The sequence below is a fragment of the Clinocottus analis genome, unplaced genomic scaffold, assembly GCF_023055335.1.
Source record: "Clinocottus analis isolate CAN_PGR_092001 unplaced genomic scaffold, fCliAna1.0.p SCAF_5, whole genome shotgun sequence".
In the NCBI taxonomy this organism is placed as follows: domain Eukaryota; kingdom Metazoa; phylum Chordata; class Actinopteri; order Perciformes; family Cottidae; genus Clinocottus; species Clinocottus analis.
The window spans coordinates 21554010-21572750 of NW_027176207.1; the positions used below are offsets into that span (position 1 = coordinate 21554010).

Here is an 18741-nt window from a genome sequence, read left to right on the forward strand (position 1 = left end):
AACCTGAATAAAGTGCCGTTATTCCACCGCGTGAGTTTTAACACGCGCTTTGTCGTCAATATGAAACTATAATACGGTTAAAAGCGTGAATATGAGGCTTCAGCAGGAAACTTTAAAGTCTTTCGTCACATTATTTCTGTTTTTTTATTCATCAGGAACAAAAACATGTGGATGAAATCACTCAGTTACCAAAAGTGTTTGTGCATCGTGAGGATATTTATGAATGATATGTGTGATGTCACAAACTATTTATGGCTGAGTCGAGTTGTAATTTGGTCAGCATTGATGGAAACACACACACACACACACACACACACAGGCTGCCTAAATGATGAAACTGTATAGAAACGAGACTTTATCAGAGGAAAGTGAGCCGAGCCGCTCGCGTGTTTGATCCCTGTCGCAGCGCTCAGTGGGAAGCCATTGATTTCTGCAGAGAGCTTCTGGAGGAATGAAGATTGGAAATATTGATATCAGACATTTGTACGGAGAGAGAGAGAGAGAGAGAGAGAGAGAGAGAGAGAGAGAGAGAGAGAGAGAGAGAGAGAGAGAGAGAGAGAGACTGCATGGAGGGAGGGAGCTCCATTTTAACAGAAGTGGGCTCCATCTTGCCGATCATTTGTCTGTTTTGGGGCGTTTGAACTCGTAAATGGGTTCGATTTCTGAGCCGACTTCAGCTGATTACTGTAGAGAGGAGAATGAGGAGCAGCGGGGGGGGGGGTCACACACACACACACACACACACACACACACACACACACACGAAGGAGGATGTGATGTCAGAACGTTTTCGTTACATTTGAAACTTCATTGTATCGATGGAGTCGCTTTAGCCACGCCCACTAGTGATGTCACAGGTCCTGAGGAGACTAGTTTACTCTTTACTCCTCCTCTTCATCCTCCTCTTTCTACTCTTCATCCTCCTCTTCCTCCTCATTCTCTTCTTCCTCCTTCTGTTCCTTGCCATCCTTCTTCTCCTTTTCTCCTCTTTTTCCCTCATCGTCTTGCAATTCTTCCTTCTCATTCTCATTCTCTCCCTTATATTCTTCTTCTTCTTCTTCTTCTTTCTCCTTTCCCTCATCGTTTCCTCTCTTCATCCCCTTCATTGTCCTCTTCCTCCTCCTCCTCTTCCTCCTCCTTCCTCTCCTCCTCCTCTTCATCCTCCTCCTCTTCCTCCTCTTAATTTAATTAGCTTCTTAAAGGTACGGCGTTCCTTCAACCGGCCTCGAGCCGCCGATGACTTTCTGTTGTCGTGGAGACGCTCCGGGGGCCGACACACGGAGAATTAATAGACTGACACACACACACACACACACACACACACACGCACACACCCCACACACACACGCACACTTCCTCTGATCAGCTGATCAACACGTCACCGAATCAAATAACAAAGTTTGATCACTTATCGATTATTAATATTATTATTGATTATTGTGAAGACTTTTTTTCGAATTAATATGATTTTCCTGTAAATCTAAAGATGAAATAAATAAAACTTCATGAAGTGTTTTGTAAATCTGACCTAAAATAATGAAATAAAGTTCAGTTCCGTGACATTTATCAGATTAAATATTAATACCGTGTTAATAAAAACATGATAATATTATGTAAATGTGCTTTTTAATCATATTCTGTGCCGTTCTGCTGACCTGCCGACTGTGAAGAAACCGACTTCTTTACATTCATTCAGACGCACATTCGATCACAAAACACCAAAACACATGAAATACATAAACATAAAACTTCAGGATCAACTCGAGAAACTGATCAAATGTTTTTGATCAATCGATCGATCAACTCGTTGTTCTCCATCTGTTTGTTTGGCCTGTTGCTCAACGGCGTTTCCTTTAAGTTTGAGTGACAGGATGAAGAGTGACATCACTTCTATACACATGTAAGCCCCGCCCCCTAAGCCCCGCCCCCTGCACTCCTAAGCCCCCGCCCCCTGCAGCAGCTCTCAGGCAGCTGATAGAAGGCAGATGAAAGAACACTGTGTGTGTGTGTGTGTGTGTGTGTGTGTGTGTGTGTGTGTGTGTGTGTGGAGGTGTTTTCTCGTTAAGTTGCTCGTTAGGGTTCAAGGCAAAAGCAAAACAGGTGAGACGTTGCCGCGGTAACGGCGGCCAACAAACACGATGGCGACTTTCATCTTCTGAAGAAAAGAGAAGAAAACACTCTTTCATCTGCTGAAAGGAGAGAGAGAGAGAGAGAGAGGGAGAGAGAGAGAGAGAATAAACAAAAACACAAGAGGAGAGACGAAGAAGAAAGTCCTGAAGAAATAAAGAGTAGAAGAAGAAGAAGAAGTCATTAAATCATGACATGTTATAACACATGTTATTAGGTCCTTGAGGACTCCTTAAGGACTTAAGGAGTTCTCAAAGACCCCTTAAGGACTCCTCAACGACCTTTAGGACTCCTTAAGGACTTCTCAAGGACTCTTCAATGACTTCTCAAGGATCTCAATGACTCCTCAAAGACCCCTTAAGGACTCCTCAACGACCTTAAGGACTCCTTAAAGACTTCTCAAGGACTCTTCAAGGACCCCTCAAGGACCTCAATGACTCATCAAGGACCTCAAGGACTCCTTAAGGACTCCTCAAGGACTCCTCAATGACCTCAAGGACTCCTTGAGTCCTTGACCCCGCTTTGGGAGCCCCACCCTCGCGGTGAGAGGACGAGGTGAAGGATGAAACCTGCACAACTTCACTCATCCGGCCGGACGGAGAAAACCAAGAAGAAAGAAATTTAAGAAAAGTTCCCGAGAGAAATCGAGAGGAGGAGAAGACGTGAAGTGTCAGAGAGAGAGAGAGGAGAGAGAGAGAGAGAGAGAGAGAGAGAGAGAGAGAGAGAGAGAGAGAGAGCAGACGGCAAAGTTTGGTTAGCTGTAGGCGGTATTAGCGGCAGCGTGCGTGTGTGTGTGTGTGTGTGTGTGTGTGTGTGTGTGCGTGCGTGTGTGGTGTGTGTGTGTGGTGCGTGCGTGCGTGTGTGTGTGTGTGTGTGTGTGAACAAATTGTCGACAGGAATTCATTAGGCTCGTTGTGCGATAACGAGTGCTTGTGGTTTTAATTGACTTAATCAACAAATAGAATTAATCAGAGATTTCTAATTAATGGTAATTGATTGAAATATCCACTGGGTCACCGAGCCAGCAGCCCAAATTCTCTCTCTCTCTCTCTCTCTCCTCTCTCTCTCTCTCTCTCTCTCTCTCTCTCTCTCTCTCTCTCTCTCTCTGGTCCTTGTCCTCCTTCTCTCTCGTCCTGCTGTTTCCCCGTCTCCGTCCTCTCTCTCGTCTTCCTTCATTTTTTTCTCTTCTCCGTCCTCTCCTCCCTTCATTCTCTGGTTGAAACAGCGGCTGCTCGCTGCATTAGTGCGTCGCGTCCTTTCAGGAGCAGGAAGTCCAGCTTTCAGAACGTCTTTTAGGCGATGAGGTCGTTTATTTTGTGCAGAAACATCAGAAAAGAGCTTCAATACACGACCAACGCTCGGACCGGACTGTCTTCTTCAGGGAGGAGAGCGGCGCCATGACGGCTGCAGACCAGACTCTGATACACACTGCAGAGATTTAAGAGATTTGTGTTGTTCACGAAAGCGAACACACCATCCGTGGATCAACCTCTGGACTCAGATCAACTCGGAACGATGCGACCGAGTTTCAGGAAGACCGGAAAACCGGAAAACACAAGTACTTTAAAAATACTTGGAAAAAAACTATTTAAAAGAAAGAAAACGCCCAAAAATATCCAGTAAAACATGACAAACGACAAAGTATCTTATGAAAGTGTAAAGCTTTGCTAGAGGAGAGTTGTGTGTGTGTGTGTGTGTGTGTGTGTGTGTGTGTGTGTGTGTGTGTGTGTGTGTGTGTCGACGTGAGGTCGCTCGTGTGAAGTCGTGAACCGCCGGCATGGAAGTTGTGGCCTCTCTCTCTCCTCAAAGAGCCTCGCTGTCTGAAAACACTGACATGGCAACCGCTCTAACAACCTTCCTCTATCCTCCCTCCATCCCTCATCCCTCCATCCCCCCCCCTCCTCCCATCCCTCCCCCCTCCCCTCCCCCTCCCTATCCCTCTATCCCTCCCTCTCTTCACGGCAGGTCCCTGTAATTAGATTGTGGAGATGAGGAGGTGGAGGAGAGTTAAGAGGATTTTGTTTTTAGGAGAGGGAGATTTAAGAGGGAGAGAGGAGATAGCGGGAGAGGGAGCTGAGGGAGGAGGAGAGGGAGATTGAAGGAGGGAATTAAAGAAGGAGGAGAGCAGATCCTCTTCTCTTTGTTTATCCAGAGTCGGTCACCCCTTTTCCTGAAAGAGGGTGTTGAGTGACAGACGGAGGAATGAGAGAGAGAGAGAAACAAAGCGGGAGTTGAAGACGTCCACTTGTTCTTTTGGCGCCGCGACCTTGAACGTGACCTTGAACGTCACGGCGTGGAGCGACGCAGCAGCAGGAGAAGAGGGAACTAAAAGAACCTTAAACCTCTTGAACCATCCTGATATTATTTTACCACGAGGAGAAAGCCACCGCTGGGCGTCCTTGCCCAAGGTCACACGGGGGTCAGAGGTCACACTGACCTTCATCAGATCAGGATGAACACATGAACGATCTCACCGAGGGGAACAGGAAACCTGTCGGCTCAGCAAAGTTTCACATGTTTTAAACTCTCTCTCTCTCTCTCTCTCTCTCTCTCTCTCTCTCTCTCTCTCTCTCTCTCTCTCTCTCTCTCTCTCTCATCTCTCTCTCCGTCTTTTTTATCTCTTTTTTTGTAACTCGCTTTAATCTCCTGCTTCTCTCTCTTTTTCTTCTCACTCGACCTAAATCTCACTTGTTTTCCGGCTTCTTCGTCCGTCTCACACCTCCCACCATGCCCTCTCTCTCTCTCTATCTCACTCTCTCCTCTCTCTGTGTCTCTCTCTCTCTCTGTCTCTCTCTCTCTCTGTCTCTCTCTCTCTCTCTCTCTCCCTCCCTCCCTCTCTCTCTACCTCCTCCCTCCTCTATCTCTCTCTCTCTCTCTCTGCAGACACTCCTCGCTTTCCATGTATTTTGAAAGAGAAGCTTTTTAGCAAATATTTGTCCTGCTGTGTCTGTAGAGCCTGAGAGTCAATATGAGCCCAGCCAGGCTCGACCCGAGAGAGAGAGAGAGAGAGAGAGAGAGGAGAGAGAGAGAGAGAGAGAGAGAGAGAGAGAGAGAGAGAGAGAGAGAAGGGGGGGGAGACAGCGAGAGATGGAGGGAGGGAGGGCGAGAGAGGGGAGGGAAAGGGAGAGAGGGGGAGAGAGTTTTTTCCAGACGGAAGAGAGCAAGAGAATTTGAGAAGTAGAGAGAGAGAGAGAGAAAGAGAGAGAGAGAGAGAGAGAAAGAGAGAGAGAGAGAGAGAGAGAGAGAGAGAGAGAGAGAGAGAGAGAGAGAGAGAGGGGGATCAGTGCATGAACCCAGCGGTGCAGAAACAAAGAGACTTTAGAGGATTCTCTCTCTTTCTCTTCCGTCTGGAAATAAACTCTCAGGGAAAATCATTTTGATGTGAAGCTGAAAACCTGCATCAGGACGCTGATGAAGAAGATAAAACATGGAGATGTTTATCAGTGTTTATACGTGTTTTTAAAACGAGAGACACATGGACGCAAAGCAGACAAAGACCTGAACCCGCCTGAGACGAAACTTTTATTTTGAAAAGACCGTATTCATGTCGTTGGACCTTCACAATAAAACGAACACTTTGTGGGACATCATCTGTTGTGTGAGGATAATAAAGTTCTGGGTAACAGTTCTCTGAGAGTCTGTTGATCCAGTGAAACGTAGACAGAAGGAATGAGGAAGTTCTACTTTCCACAGGTTCCTCGTCTCATAAGAGTTCCTTCAAAGCTCTGCTGACCTGTGGAGTTCCTCAGGGGTCAATACTGGGGCCTCTGATTCTTCCTCTTTATGCTCCTTTTGGCACATTATCTACTGGTTTGCTGTCTCTGTCGCCATGCAGACGACATGTTTATGTATCTCTAACACATATCAATTATATATATAATTATATAAATATTTATATCCAGAGTGGGGTCAATGATTCGTGTCTTAAAACTCTTTAACCCCCTGAGGTCTTTTCCTCAATTTTGCATAATCTCTTAAATTCACCTTTTTAAAGGCACTTGCATATTATAGATACGTGTTGTATATCAAAATTTGCAGAACAATCTCAGCTCTCTGTATAATGAGGCTCCCTTGTCCTAAAGCACAATTATACATAAATAGATTCTACCCACAATCCTTTGCGCGACGGTAGCCGAGCAAGAGGGTCAAAGGTGAGTCGTGAGCTTCCGTATGAACTAAAAGTTAAATATACTTACGACACATACAGCTTGTGTTTTTTTTGCTCTGACAGGAAGTTTTAACCCCGCCCACCGAGCCGCCAAAAATAGCACAAAGCAGCCAATCAGAGCCCTGCGTTTGGCTCCGTCACGTTGGAGGCTAAACGGTGTAAAACGCTCTTTGAGCCGCAGATGTTAAGAGGCTGTCAAAGTTTCTGCGCCCCGACTCCAGATCCCACAAAACGTCTCCAAAACATCCCGACTCCCAGCTCATATTTCTCAGGTCGACTTCCCGTCGCCGACTTTGAAGAGCGCGTCTGAGGAGCCGTGACCGTCTCGCGCGCCGAATTATTGTCAAATCCGCTTTAATTCATCTCCTCGCTCCGCGCCGCCTGCCGCAGAGCGAGCGCCGCCGAGCCGTTTTGTTGTTGTCGTTGTCGTCGAGCGAACCTCTCCACACACACACACACACACACACACACACACACACACACCGTTTCGAATAAATTCACCCGCCACCTCGCAGACGCGCGCCGGGCCTCGTCCTCTTGATCCCCGTCTGCTGCATTCTGCATCCTCGCCTGTTTAGACAACAGGCCGCCGCAGATATGCTAAACTGAAGCGAGCGGGAGAGGATGGGGATGAAAGACAGAAGAGTCAGAGTGTGTGTGTGTGTGTGTGTGTGTGTGTGTGTGTGTGTGTGTGTGTGTGTGTGTGTGTGTGTGTGTGTGTGTGTGGCAGAGAGCGAGAGTAAGAGAATCCCATTTCATTGTAATGGTGTTTAATATTTATTGGAAAAATGTAAAGAAAATGTAAAGGAAGTGCTTTCCGGCGAGCGGGCGGGATTAGCATAAATAGTTTTGGGGACTCGGACGTGTTCGGTCTTCGGCGCAGAGGAGTAAGGCCGTCCCCCTCTGTGCTGTCACACACACTCGCAAATGCACGCATATGTTTGTATACACACACACACACGCATGGTGGGCCGGTCGTGCACACGCCTGCATGAGTAAACATGCAAACACACACACACTCGCTGACCTTTGGGTGTGGAAACTCATCAGCATATAGTGATTTATAATAGGCAGCGCCAATCCGTGTGTTTCTTTCCCTTCTTGCATTTATTAGACAGCAGCAAAGGGGGAGGGGGGGGGGGGTGTCATTTATTTTATGCATTGTGATCACTGAATGTGACTTTATGCTGATTAGCCGCGATTTAAGGATCATTCTGCTTTATTTCTCAGAGTTTCATCCGTCGTGTTTGTACTTTACAAACCAAATTAGTTGTTGTGTGTTAATGTGTGACGGTTTCGAAACAGGAGCAGTCAGAGTTTGGTAGTTTTTTTTCCAGTTTATTTAAATACTTGCAGGTGGAAGTGAAACGGTGGTGGGGTTCGTTCCCTCGGTACGATGTAAAACTTATATTTCGGCTGCACCGTCGATGTGTTTGCATGTCAAATACAAATAATTTGAATATTCGCTGTGTTTTTCTTGACCTTTTTCCCTTCTGCTCCGTGTCGTCCCCGCAGTCTCTGTGTTCGGAGGTTCGAGCCCGACGTCGAGGAGTCGCCTCCGTCCTGAAGCTCTGCCAGAAGCTGCTGCAGCAGAGCCAGGTGAAGGGAAACGAACCCACGATTACCATCAGATACTCAAGCTCCACGCCGTTATGTAGAATATGAGGCGGAGATATACACGTTGCTTTACTTTAACACAAGTTTCAGGAGGAAAATTGCAAATATTTCAAACATTTTCCATGCTTCATTCTTGCATATGAGTTTGTTTTATATATTTTTTATATTTCCTTCATGGAGAATGAGTAAAAATAACCTGCTGAATCAGCTTAACCTTGAAGAGAGGATTTATACCGTTGCACATTCCTGAAATTCAATCATATGATTAGTATGATAATAGCTCTTGTGAATTCTGACAAAAAAAACTGCTTCCTGCAAATCCCCACCTCGGGGACAGTCGGGCCCCATGGCGGAGGTGGGCCCAGAGGCGGAGCAGCACCGGGAGGCCCTGCAGCTGCTGTCAATCAACCTGGAGAGGAGGTGGGAGGCGATCGTGATGCAGGCGCTGCAGTGGCAGAACAGACTGAAGCGCGAGCTGGGAGAGAAGCAGGTTAGAGCGCGCTGACATTTACACTTTTTGCATCCTTCACTCGGCGCCGCGGGCAGTCAGCTGACGCGCCGTTACACTCAGCGAGCATGTCAGCGTTTGATTTGATGCTAAGATGCGGCGCGAAAGACAGATGGCGCCGTGATTGAAGCGGCGGCGGCGGGTTTCCAGTGGCGGAGACGGCGCGCTGCTGTTTAGTGAAATGAGCCTCGACGCCCAGAATAAACTGATGTTTAAAAACCAGGCGACAGAATCAACTTCATAAAGTTCTGGGTAACAGTTCTCTGAGGGTCTGTTGATCCAGTGAAACGTAGACAGAAGAAATGAGGAAGTTCTACTTTCCACAGGTTCCTCGTCTCATAAGAGTTCCTTTAAAGCTCTTCTGACCTGTGGAGTTCCTCAGGGGTCAATACTGGGGCCTCTGATTCTTCCTCTTCATGCTCCTTTTGGCACATTATCTGTTGGTTCGCTGTCTCCGTCGCTATGCAGACGACATGTTTATGTATCTCTAACATGTATTAATTATAAATATACAACATAAACAGATGTTAATTTATCTCAGTCAGACTTTTTGCATTTTACCAGACGTCAACCTCCGTTTCTGAAGAGTGAAGTCGACGCTTCGTGTCTCAAATACTACGTTTTCTCACTTTCTCATGTATACACCGAGATTTACACAATGTTTGGTCATGGAAAAGTCATGGAAAGTCATGGAAAGTCATGGAAATCCATTGGTTATGAGGCCTTTATGGATATTTCATTTAAGAGAAAAAATAACTGTTTATGAATGTTGAACGTTCCTGTTAGCTCTCCATCAAAAGTCTGGTGGTGGCGTCAGAGCAAAGGTCAAGAGGTCACTGTGAGTGTCACTGACATACCGATCGGCGGACGCTCGCCGCCGCCGCCGCCGCCCGTTCCTGTTTAGAGTTTCAGAAGCGCGGCGACGGCTTCATCCTCAGGAGACGAGGTGGAAAGTGATCTGATCGTCCTGCGATCAGCGTCACAGAAATGTTGTTTCTCTGCCACAGAGGAGAAACTCTGCAAAATGAGATTTTCTCTCTCTCTTCTTCTTCTTCTTCTTCTTCTTCTTCTTCTTCTTCTTCTTCTTCTTCTTCTTCTTCTTCTTCTTCTTCTTCCGCTTCTTAACACTTCGACAGTTTGCATATCGTAAACGCCACGCGTGTCCGCCGCCATGACGGCGCCGCGGCAAACGGGTTGTCTTATTAGAAAAAGCCTTCAGAACACGAAGAGACAGCTCGGCACGCGGGAGACGAGGGGGGAGGGGGGGAGAGAGAGGGGGAGAGGGAGGGGGAGGGAGAGAGAGGGGGGGGAGAGAGGGAGAGGGGGAGGGAGAGGGGGAGAGAGAGGGGGAGAGAGAGAGAGGGGGGGGAGAGAGAGAGAAGGGGAGAGAGAGGGGGAGAGAGAGAGAGAGAGGGGGAGAGAGAGAGAGGGGGGGGGAGAGAGGGAGAGGGGGAGAGAGGGAGGGGGAGAGAGGTAGAAAGGGAGCGAGAGGGAGGGGGAGGGAGAGAGAGCGGGAGGGAAAGGGGGAGGGAGACGGGGAGAGAGGGAGAGAGGGGGAGAGGTAAAAGGGGAGAGAGAGGGAGGGGGAGGGAAAGGGGGAGAGAGGGAGGGGGAGGGAGAGAGAGGGGGGGAGAGAGAGAGGGGGAGGGGGAGGAAAAGGGGGAGAGAGGGAGGGGGAAAGAGGGAGGGGGGAGAGAGAGGGGGAGGAAAAGGGGGAGAAAGGTAGTAGGGGAGAGAGCGGGTGAGGGGGGAGAGAGGGGGAAAGAAAGGGAGAGAGAGGGGGAGAGAGGGAGTGATGGGTAGGAGGAGAGAAGGGGGAGAGAGAGGAAGAGATGGGGGAGAGAGAAAGGGAGAGAGGGATGGAGAGGGAGGACTGAAATGCTGACGGGGGGGAGAAAGGGCAAGGGAGGGAGAGGGGGAGAGAGAGAGAGAGAGAGAGAGAGAGAGAGAGGGAGGGGCGAGAGGGAAAGAAGGAGAGAGAATGGGGGAGATGGAGAGAGGGAGAGTAGAGGGAAAGGGGGAGAGAGAGAAGGGCGAGCGAGCTGAGTGCTGTGTGAGCTGCAGCAGAATGGAGCTGTTATGGATTTCTAATAGTGATGAATATGGTTCTGTAGAGACAGGAGGAGTGCATTTGAATGGAAGGTCAATTGTTTCACAGACACACACAGACGCACACACACACAGACACCCACACACACACACACAGGGACAGACACACACAGGTACACTTATGTAAGCACAAAAAGCTGTAAGCAGGTGCACAAACACAGTGACGTAAACACACATATACCGTTACATAAATGCATGTAAGGACACGTGTCTCACACACACACACACACACACACACACACACACACACACACACACACGCGCTATGGGACGGTTTATTGATTGCCAGCGATTAATTGACGGATAGCGAGGTGTTAAGAGCTCAGGAGGAGGAGAGAGAATATTGTAATTTACAGGTTGAGATTAAAGTCCAGATGAAAAGCGTTTAACCCTTTAATGGTGATTTAAAAACAGCTGGATGGAGAAGTGCAGGGATGAGAGACTCGTTAGACGATGGCGTGCGTGACGCTATATTTATTTCCTTTAGCTTAGCGTCCGTGTTTCTGTTACTGTTACTCACGCGGGGATGAATAAAGTTGCATTGAATTAAATCAAAAACCATCAAAGCTGGAAAAGTTGTGGCTCGTTTAGGAACGTTGCAATTTAGTGAAGATCAGTCTGATTCTGCTGAGCGTGTGCAGAGACTCTCTATCTTACCTACACACACACACACACACACACACACACACAGACACACACACACACACACACACACACACACACACACACACACACATTGTAGAGGAGGAGAAGACAAATAACAGAGGCCAGACACTCGGACCTCGCTGCCTGACTGGAGAGTAATTTCACTTCTCCTGGAGATGGGAGAGGAATAAAAAGAGAGAGAGAGAGAGAGAGAGAGAGAGAGAGAGAGAGAGAGAGAGAGAGAGAGAGAGAGAGAGAGAGAATAAAGTGGAGAGAGAGAAAGAACCAGAGAGGCATACATCTGGCTGGTTTAGTTTATAAATGAACACTTCTGCTCGGTGATAAAACGATTGTCTTCTCCTGTGTGTGTGTGTGTGTGTGTGTGTGTGTGTGTGTGTGTGTGAGGGAGTGTTTGTGTAAATGAGGCTTCTTGCTTTCCTACAAATGGCTGCTGGTGTGTACGTTTCAACACAGCAGCATGTGTAATTGTTTCTGCACGTATGAAAGTGTGTGTGTGTGTGTGTGTGTGTGTGTGTGTGTGTGTGTGTTGATGACTAGTGTTCATCGACAGTTGAACGCTCTGTTCCAGCTTCTCAAATGTTCCTGTTTTACATCTTTTGGGGTTTTTAAAGGTTCGCTGTAAACGACGTTCACAGTTTTCATGAATCATGAATCAACTTCTGTCTCTGAAGACGTCGGACTCGAGGATTCAAGGATGATTTATTGTCAGATAAACAAAAAGCAGTTGTTTACCAACACAACAAAATGAACTCGCTAGCTCAGTCGCCATGTTGAGAGCCGTGTGGAGGCAATGGATGTGCTCACAGTCACATTTGTGAAGTAAAAAGTCTTTGTGCAAAGAGCACGAAGAGAAGATCAAGAAGACACGAGACTCCATGTCTAACGCTTCGTTTTGAACACTTCAATTTGAGCGCTTCGTTCCGATCGCTTCGTTCCGATCGCTTCGTTCCGATCGCTTCGTTCCGATCGCTTCGTTCCGATCGCTTCGTTCCGATCGCTTCGTTCCGATCGCTTCGTTCGATCGCTTCGTCTCGATCGCTTCGTCTCGATCGCTTCGTCTCGATCGCTTCGTCTCGATCGCTTCGTCTCGATCGCTTCGTCTCGATCGCTTCGTCTCGATCGCTTCGTCTCGATCGCTTCGTCTCGATCGCTTCGTCTCGATCGCTTCGTCTCGATCGCTTCGTCTCGAGCGCTTCGTCTCGAGCGCTTCGTCCCGAGCGCTTCGTTCCGAGCGCTTCGTTCCGAGCGCTTCGTTCCGAGCGCTTCGTTTCGAGCGCTTCGTTTCGAGCGCCTCGTCTCGCCTCGTCCTCGGCGCCTCGTCCTCTCTTGGTGAAGCAGAGGACGGATCCCGTCCCGTTCGCTTGGATGTCAACCAGCGTGGATTCAATCTGCGGGCGAAGCGACACCGAGATCAGCTGTTAGCTGAATGTAATACATGGAAATCCTCCTTTAGAGAACTCACTTCTCCTCACGATTATGAAACACATTTTATGAGCAACACACAGTTTTTTTTCTTCTTTCATCGTTTCCTTGCGATACATTCAGAGCCCCTGTCTGCCCTGCACTCTGCATGGAGAGGTGATTTATCTGCTGTTCATCTGGACTCAGCGCTGACGCTCTGACGAGCGGAGGAGAGCCGGAGGAGAGCCGAGCGGCGGCGGCGGCGAGCGGCGAGCGGCAGCTCCTGCAGGAGCACGGGCACATGAATAATCACCCAGACGCTGCCGGATAGCCGCGCTCTCCTTGGGCCTTCCAGCAGATGCTATGCTAACAAATGGGAGCAGTCAAACCAGAGCTAATGGGAAAAGAAAGTTTCCTGTTTTTTACACCCACACACACACACACACACACACACAAACACACACACACACACACACGGTGTGAACACCACTGTGTTTATTTCTAATGCAAAGCAGCTGTTTGTGAGGCAGATTGACGCGACTTGAGCGCCCAAGAAGAAGAAGAAGAAGAAGAAGAAGAAGAAGAAAAAGAAGAAGAAGAAGAAAAGGAAGAAGAGGAAGAGGAAGAAGAAGAAGAAGAAGAAGAGAGGAGTCATGGGCGTGTTGGTTCTTCTGTCTGACTCTTGTGGGCATCGACCCCGTTCGCCGCCGCGTCGGGTCCACAGCTGCCGTACGAGCTGCCAGAAGCAGACGGCGCTTTTTTTTAGGTTTTCTCTTCGTAAAGTCGACGAAAAGACGACAGGAAGCCGCTTTAAGGAGGTCGATGGGAGTGTCTATGTGACTTTGGAGAGATCTGGAGCCTTTAGGAGCCGGGTCTAGAGCCTGATCTAGAGTCTGATCTAGAGCAAGATATACAGCAAGATCTAGAGCCGGGTCTAGAGTCAGATATAGAACCTGATCTAGAGCCGGGTCTAGAGTCAGATATGGAACCTGATCTAAAAGAAGATCTAGAGCAAGATCAGGAGTCAGATCTAGAGTCAGGTATAGAGTCAGATCTAGAGCCTGTAGGAGCCGAATCTAGAGCCTGATCTAGAGTCAGTTCTAGAGTCACATCTAGGGTCAGGTATAGAGTCAGATCTAGAGCCTGATCTAAAGCAAGATCTACAAGAAGATCTAGAGTCACATCTAAAATCAGATCTAGAATCATATCTAGAATCAGATCCAGAGCCAGTAGGACTCAGGTCTAGAGCAAGATCTAGAGCCTGATTTAGAGTCAGATCTTGAGTCACATTTAGAGTCAGCTATAGAGTCAGATCTAAAATCAGATCTAGAGTCAGATCTAGAGTCAGTTCTAGAGGCTGTAAGAGCCAGGAAACACACAACAACACCTGGTCTTATATTTCTGCTTGACATCACCTTAAAAACAGAAGTTAATGTTCAGGAATCAAACCCCGACAGTCAGATTCATCCTCCAGGTTCTTCATGGAGCTTCTGGTCCTTCAGGGCTTCGACGCCGGAGGTCCTCGCCGTGGACATGTAGACGTTTGATGAATGAACAGACTTTGACATTTAAAGCCGCGTGTCGGCGCTCACCGGCTCTGATGGAAGCTGCAGTCATTTAGGCCGTTATTGAGTCCTAAATCAATACGTTTAAAAAAAAAAAAAAAAAATCCCTCGCAGCGAGTGCAATCTCCCCGATGCCGGCGGAGCGATCCGTCTAATTACGTCTTGTTTCATGCGACCGACGCTAACGTCTCCGCTCAGGAGGGGGAAGCTTAATGTAATTTAAAATCCGAGTGTGTTGTCAAAGAAGAGCGGCTCGCTATTATCATTTAAAGTGAGAGGAATGTTTCATTGTGTGCGTCTGCAACGCTGAGGGAGGACCGCTCGTGTCTCCTCAGGTTGTCGCGCCGCTTGTTTTGGCAGCAAACTCTTCAAAAAAACAAAAAAAAAAGAGGTGTAGAAAGAAGAATCCGGCTCCACTCGGGACAACGCCGACTCCTGACAGAACACGCTGTGTGATCATTTAAAGAGGAAGACGAGGAGGACGAAGACGAAGAAGAAGAAGAAGCCCACCCCAAAGCAATTGCTCATAAATCTCAACACAAATTATTCCGCTCTGGAACAAAGCGATGAATTATTCAAACACGACTTCTGAGAGAAAAGAGCACGGCGGAGGAAAGAAGGAGGCGAGGAAAAAAAAAACAAAAGTAAATACGTAATCAAAAGCCTTCAGAAAAGCTCGGCTGTCTAAAAATATGCTTAGACAGGAATTCTTCCCTTCCGCAGACATAATTATACAAATTGCTCCGCGTCTCGTTAACAAGAGAGGGGGGTAATTCGTATTAGCCATTCATAGCCTATTAATCTAATAAACTAGTTGGCTGTGTGTGTGTTTGAGTGTGTGTGTGTGTGTGTGTGTCTGTGGAATGAATTTCTATTAGATTTGTGTTTATTCCTCTCCTGCTGATAAGGGAGATGGGGGTAATGACTGAACTGGGGTTGTTTTTTTTGCCACTGCAGACGCATTCAGAAAGAAGTGTGGCGCTGAGGGGAGACGCCATCAATCAGCCTAATCCAATCACAGCCGCTCATTTGATGACCCGCCAAAAACCCGGTTCATAATTTAGATCCGTAATTTATCTCATTTCTGTAATTTTCGCGAAAAACAGCTCACGGACGAACCGCCGGCCTCGATGGAGGAGACGCCCGGGGTCTGGTGCTTCAAACAGTTTGAAGCAGGAAGCAAGAGACAGGAAGTAAGAGGAAGGAAGTAAGAGGAAGGAAGCAAGAGGCAGGAGACAGGAAGCAAGAGGCAGGAAGCAAGAGGAAGGAAGCAAGAGGAAGGAAGCAAGAGGCAGGAAGCAAGAGAAAGGAAGCAAGAGACAGGAAGCAAGAGGAAGGAAGCAAGAGGCTGGAAGTAAGAGGCAGGAAGCAAGAGACAGGAAGTAAGAGGTAGGAAGCAAGAGACAGGAAGTAAGAGGCAGGAGACAGGAAGTAAGAGGCAGGAGACAGGAAGTAAGAGGCAGGAAGCAAGAGGCTGGAAGTAAGAGGCAGGAAGTAAGAGGCAGGAAGTAAGAGACAGGAAGTAAGAGGCTGGAAGTAAGAGGCAGGAAGCAAGAGGCAGGAAGTAAGAGACAGGAAGTAAGAGGAAGGAAGCAAGAGGAAGGAAGCAAGAGGAAGGAAGCAAGAGGCAGGAAGTAAGAGGCAGGAAGCAAGAGGCTGGAAGCAAGAGGCAGGAAGTAAGAGGCAGGAAGCAAGAGGCTGGAAGTAAGAGGCAGGAAGTAAGAGGCAGGAAGCAAGAGGCAGGAAGTAAGAGACAGGAAGTAAGAGGCAGGAAGCAAGAGACAGGAAGTAAGAGGCAGGAGACAGGAAGTAAGAGGCAGGAAGCAAGAGGCAGGAGACAGGAAGTAACAGGCAGGAAGCAAGAGGAAGGAAGCAAGAGGCAGGAAGCAGGAGGCAGGAAGCAGGAGGCAGGAGTCCTCTTGCTTTTTTTTGGCAACATAGCAAGAGAGGAAGAAAAGAGGTGCGGTCGTGGCTTAAGGTCGGCGGTTTGAAGTTTGAAACCTGTGACCCCGGGCGCTTTACAGGCGCTGAGCATGATGGGTAACACGGAAACGACTAATGTAAAGTTCAAGGTTTAAGTTTCAGGACTCCTCTCCAGCGTTTCCTCTCTTTCCGTCCTCAGGTTCTGGGCAGCGCTCTGGAGCCGGGGCTCGTCGACCTCCGGCAGATCAGCCCGGTCCCGGCCGGTCCGGCGGCGGCGGCGCCGCCCGACGACTCGTGGGAATGGGACGACACCGACATGACCATCACGGAGCTGCAGCCGCCGCCAGGAGCTCCTGACGTCTCCTCGCAGCCCTCGGGCAGCTTCCCGTCCGGCGGGATTGGAACCGGCGTCCCGGCCGCTCCCGAGACGACGGTCCGGCCCGCCGGCATCTACCGGACTCTCCCTCCGAGCAGCAACACGGTGTACCAGGTGTACAGCCTCCACAGCGTGGAGTTGTACCGGCAGCCGCCGTTCCCTCTCGCCGCCGTTTCCTCGCCGTCGGGGAAGCAGCTGCTGCTGAAGAGCCTGAGCAAGGACTCCTCCTTCTCCTCCGTCGAATCCCTCCCGGACCTCGTGGGCGGTCCGACGCCGCCGCCGGCGTCGAGCGCGGGACCCGGCGGCGAGAGCGAGAGCGGCAGAGGGAGCGGCCAGTCGGCGAGCAGCCGGCGGTCGGAGAGCGAGAGCGGCATCGTCAGCGACACGGAGACGACGACCACGACGACGAGGGAGGAAGAGGAGGAAGATGAGAACCAGAGGAAGTCAGACGGGACTCGTGTCACAAAGTGCAACCAAAGAACCAGGAGAGAGGAAGCTGTCAAGGAGAAAGGGAAGAGGAGGGAGGAGAAAAGGAGGCGGCACAGGAGGGGAGGAGGGGAGGCGGTGGAGATCCTGATCAACGGCCGAGGGGTCCTGAACGCCGCCGACTCCGACTCCGACCTCGACTCCTCTCGGCCCTCGGCGTCGGCTCTCGGGCGCCGGGCGTCCGGCGCCGCGGCGTCGGCGTCGGCGTCCCCGGGCTCGTCCCTGGAGTCGCTCCTGGCTCTGGGCCTGGAGTTGTTCCCCTCCAGGGAGCAGCTGCAGCGCAGCGCCTCTCTGGAGAGCTGCCTGGCGCCGTGCCGGAGCGCCGGCGGAGAGACCACCGGCGACGGCGACGGCGACGGCGGCAGCCTGGCCAGCCTCGAGGACCTGGACCCGGCGGGGCGGAGCCGAGACGACGACCCGGGAGAGGGCGAGGAAAGCGGCGCTCGGGGGGAGCCGTCCTCCGGGGAGCTCAGCCGGAGGACTCTCGACCTCCTGAGGCGCCTGGAGAACATCCAGAGTCCCACGGCGGCGGCGGCGATGACCCGCAGCGTCTCCGACATGACGCTCCGGAGCGGCTTCCCGCAGCGGAGCCGCATCCCGGCCTCGCCGTCGCTCGGCGGTCGCCGCCAAGCCCCCCTCTCGGGGGTCTCGGGGCCGTACCGGAGAGCGCCGCTGGTCCACGAGAGCTCGTCGCTGACGGAGCTGAGCAGCGCCGAGGACTCGTCCCTGGGGTCCGAGGACTTCGCCGCGCTAAGAAACCAGCGGCGCCGCCGCCTCTTCCCGGATCCCGACGCCAACGCCAACGGCGCTAAACGCTGCCACCACGGGGGCGGCCGCGGAGGCCACGGCATGGACGAGGCGGACGCGGCGAGCCTGAGCCTGCTGGTGAACGTCTCCTGCACGTCGGCGTGCACGGACGAGGACGAGGACGACAGCGACCTGCTGTCCTCCTCCACGCTCACGCTCACCGAGGAGGAGCTGGGCGTGCGGGACGGCGAGGGCGAGGACGCGGGGAGGCCGAGCGGCGCCTCCTCCGGGCGCGACGACGAGGAGGAGGAGGAGGAGGAGATGGAGGGCTCCTACGTCCTGGGGCTGGAGTACATGAAGAGGGAGCTGCAGAGCTGGATCCGACCTCCTCGCTCCTCCTGCTCCTCCTCCAAAACGGAGGCGGTGCTCCGGGACGAGCTGCAGTGCGGGACCTTCACCTCCTCCGCCGCTCCGCCGAGCGGCGAGCAGCCGCGCTTCCTCCAGAGCCGCCACAAGTTCGCCGAGGCCAACGCCAACGACGAGACGAGGAGGGGCGAGCGGGAGCGGGAGGAGGAGGAGAGCCGCCGGAACGCCACCAGGAGCTACATCAGCCAGTTCGTGGACGACGTGGAGAACGGGAACGTGGAGCCGGGCGGCTCGGGGGGGAAGGACGAGGACGAGGACGACGAGCTCCTCCGGGAGGAGGCCAGCGTGTTCGCCAAGAAGGGCGAGCCGCCGCGGGAGTCCTACGCCTTCGCCAAGGCCGGCGAGTCGGCCCAGGACGCCGGCGGCTCCACGGCGAAGGCGGAGCTCCTCCCCTTCCCGTCCAAGCGCGCCTCCTCTCTGGTGGGCCAGCTGAGAGGGGAGCTGCCCTGCCACAGCGCCTCCCTCCCGTCGCCGCCGTCCCTCTCGCCCGTCGAGGACTGCAGGTCCCACGATGCATTGCGGGGCGACGGCGGCGGCCGGAAGGCCATCACCAGCCAGGAGAAGTTCAAGTTCTCCTCTTTCGTGACGGAGGAGACGAGGAGGGAGGTGAGGGACAAGGAGT

The 18741-nt window shown here is 51.0% G+C and overlaps 2 protein-coding genes across 6 annotated transcripts in view; both read left to right on the plus strand.

Annotated features, from left to right (window-relative positions):
• The window catches only part of akap6 (A kinase (PRKA) anchor protein 6), a 137817-nt gene that overhangs the window by 111428 nt on the left and 7648 nt on the right, over nucleotides 1-18741 (plus strand). For all 5 annotated transcript variants that reach the window (XM_068599848.1, XM_068599853.1, XM_068599852.1 and 2 more), the window contains 3 exons: nucleotides 7811-7894; nucleotides 8250-8402; nucleotides 16284-18741. The exon at nucleotides 16284-18741 is cut by the window's right edge and continues 263 nt beyond it. In XM_068599848.1, coding sequence (XP_068455949.1) covers nucleotides 7811-7894; nucleotides 8250-8402; nucleotides 16284-18741 — 2695 coding nt within the window. The remainder of the gene's footprint in view (nucleotides 1-7810; nucleotides 7895-8249; nucleotides 8403-16283) is intronic.
• LOC137802278 (uncharacterized) lies at nucleotides 10216-16127 on the plus strand. The gene is made up of 3 exons (XM_068600067.1): nucleotides 10216-10219; nucleotides 13151-13246; nucleotides 15360-16127. Exons 1-3 carry the CDS (start codon nucleotides 10216-10218, stop codon nucleotides 15545-15547), a joined length of 288 nt encoding a protein of 95 aa, XP_068456168.1. The 3' UTR covers nucleotides 15548-16127.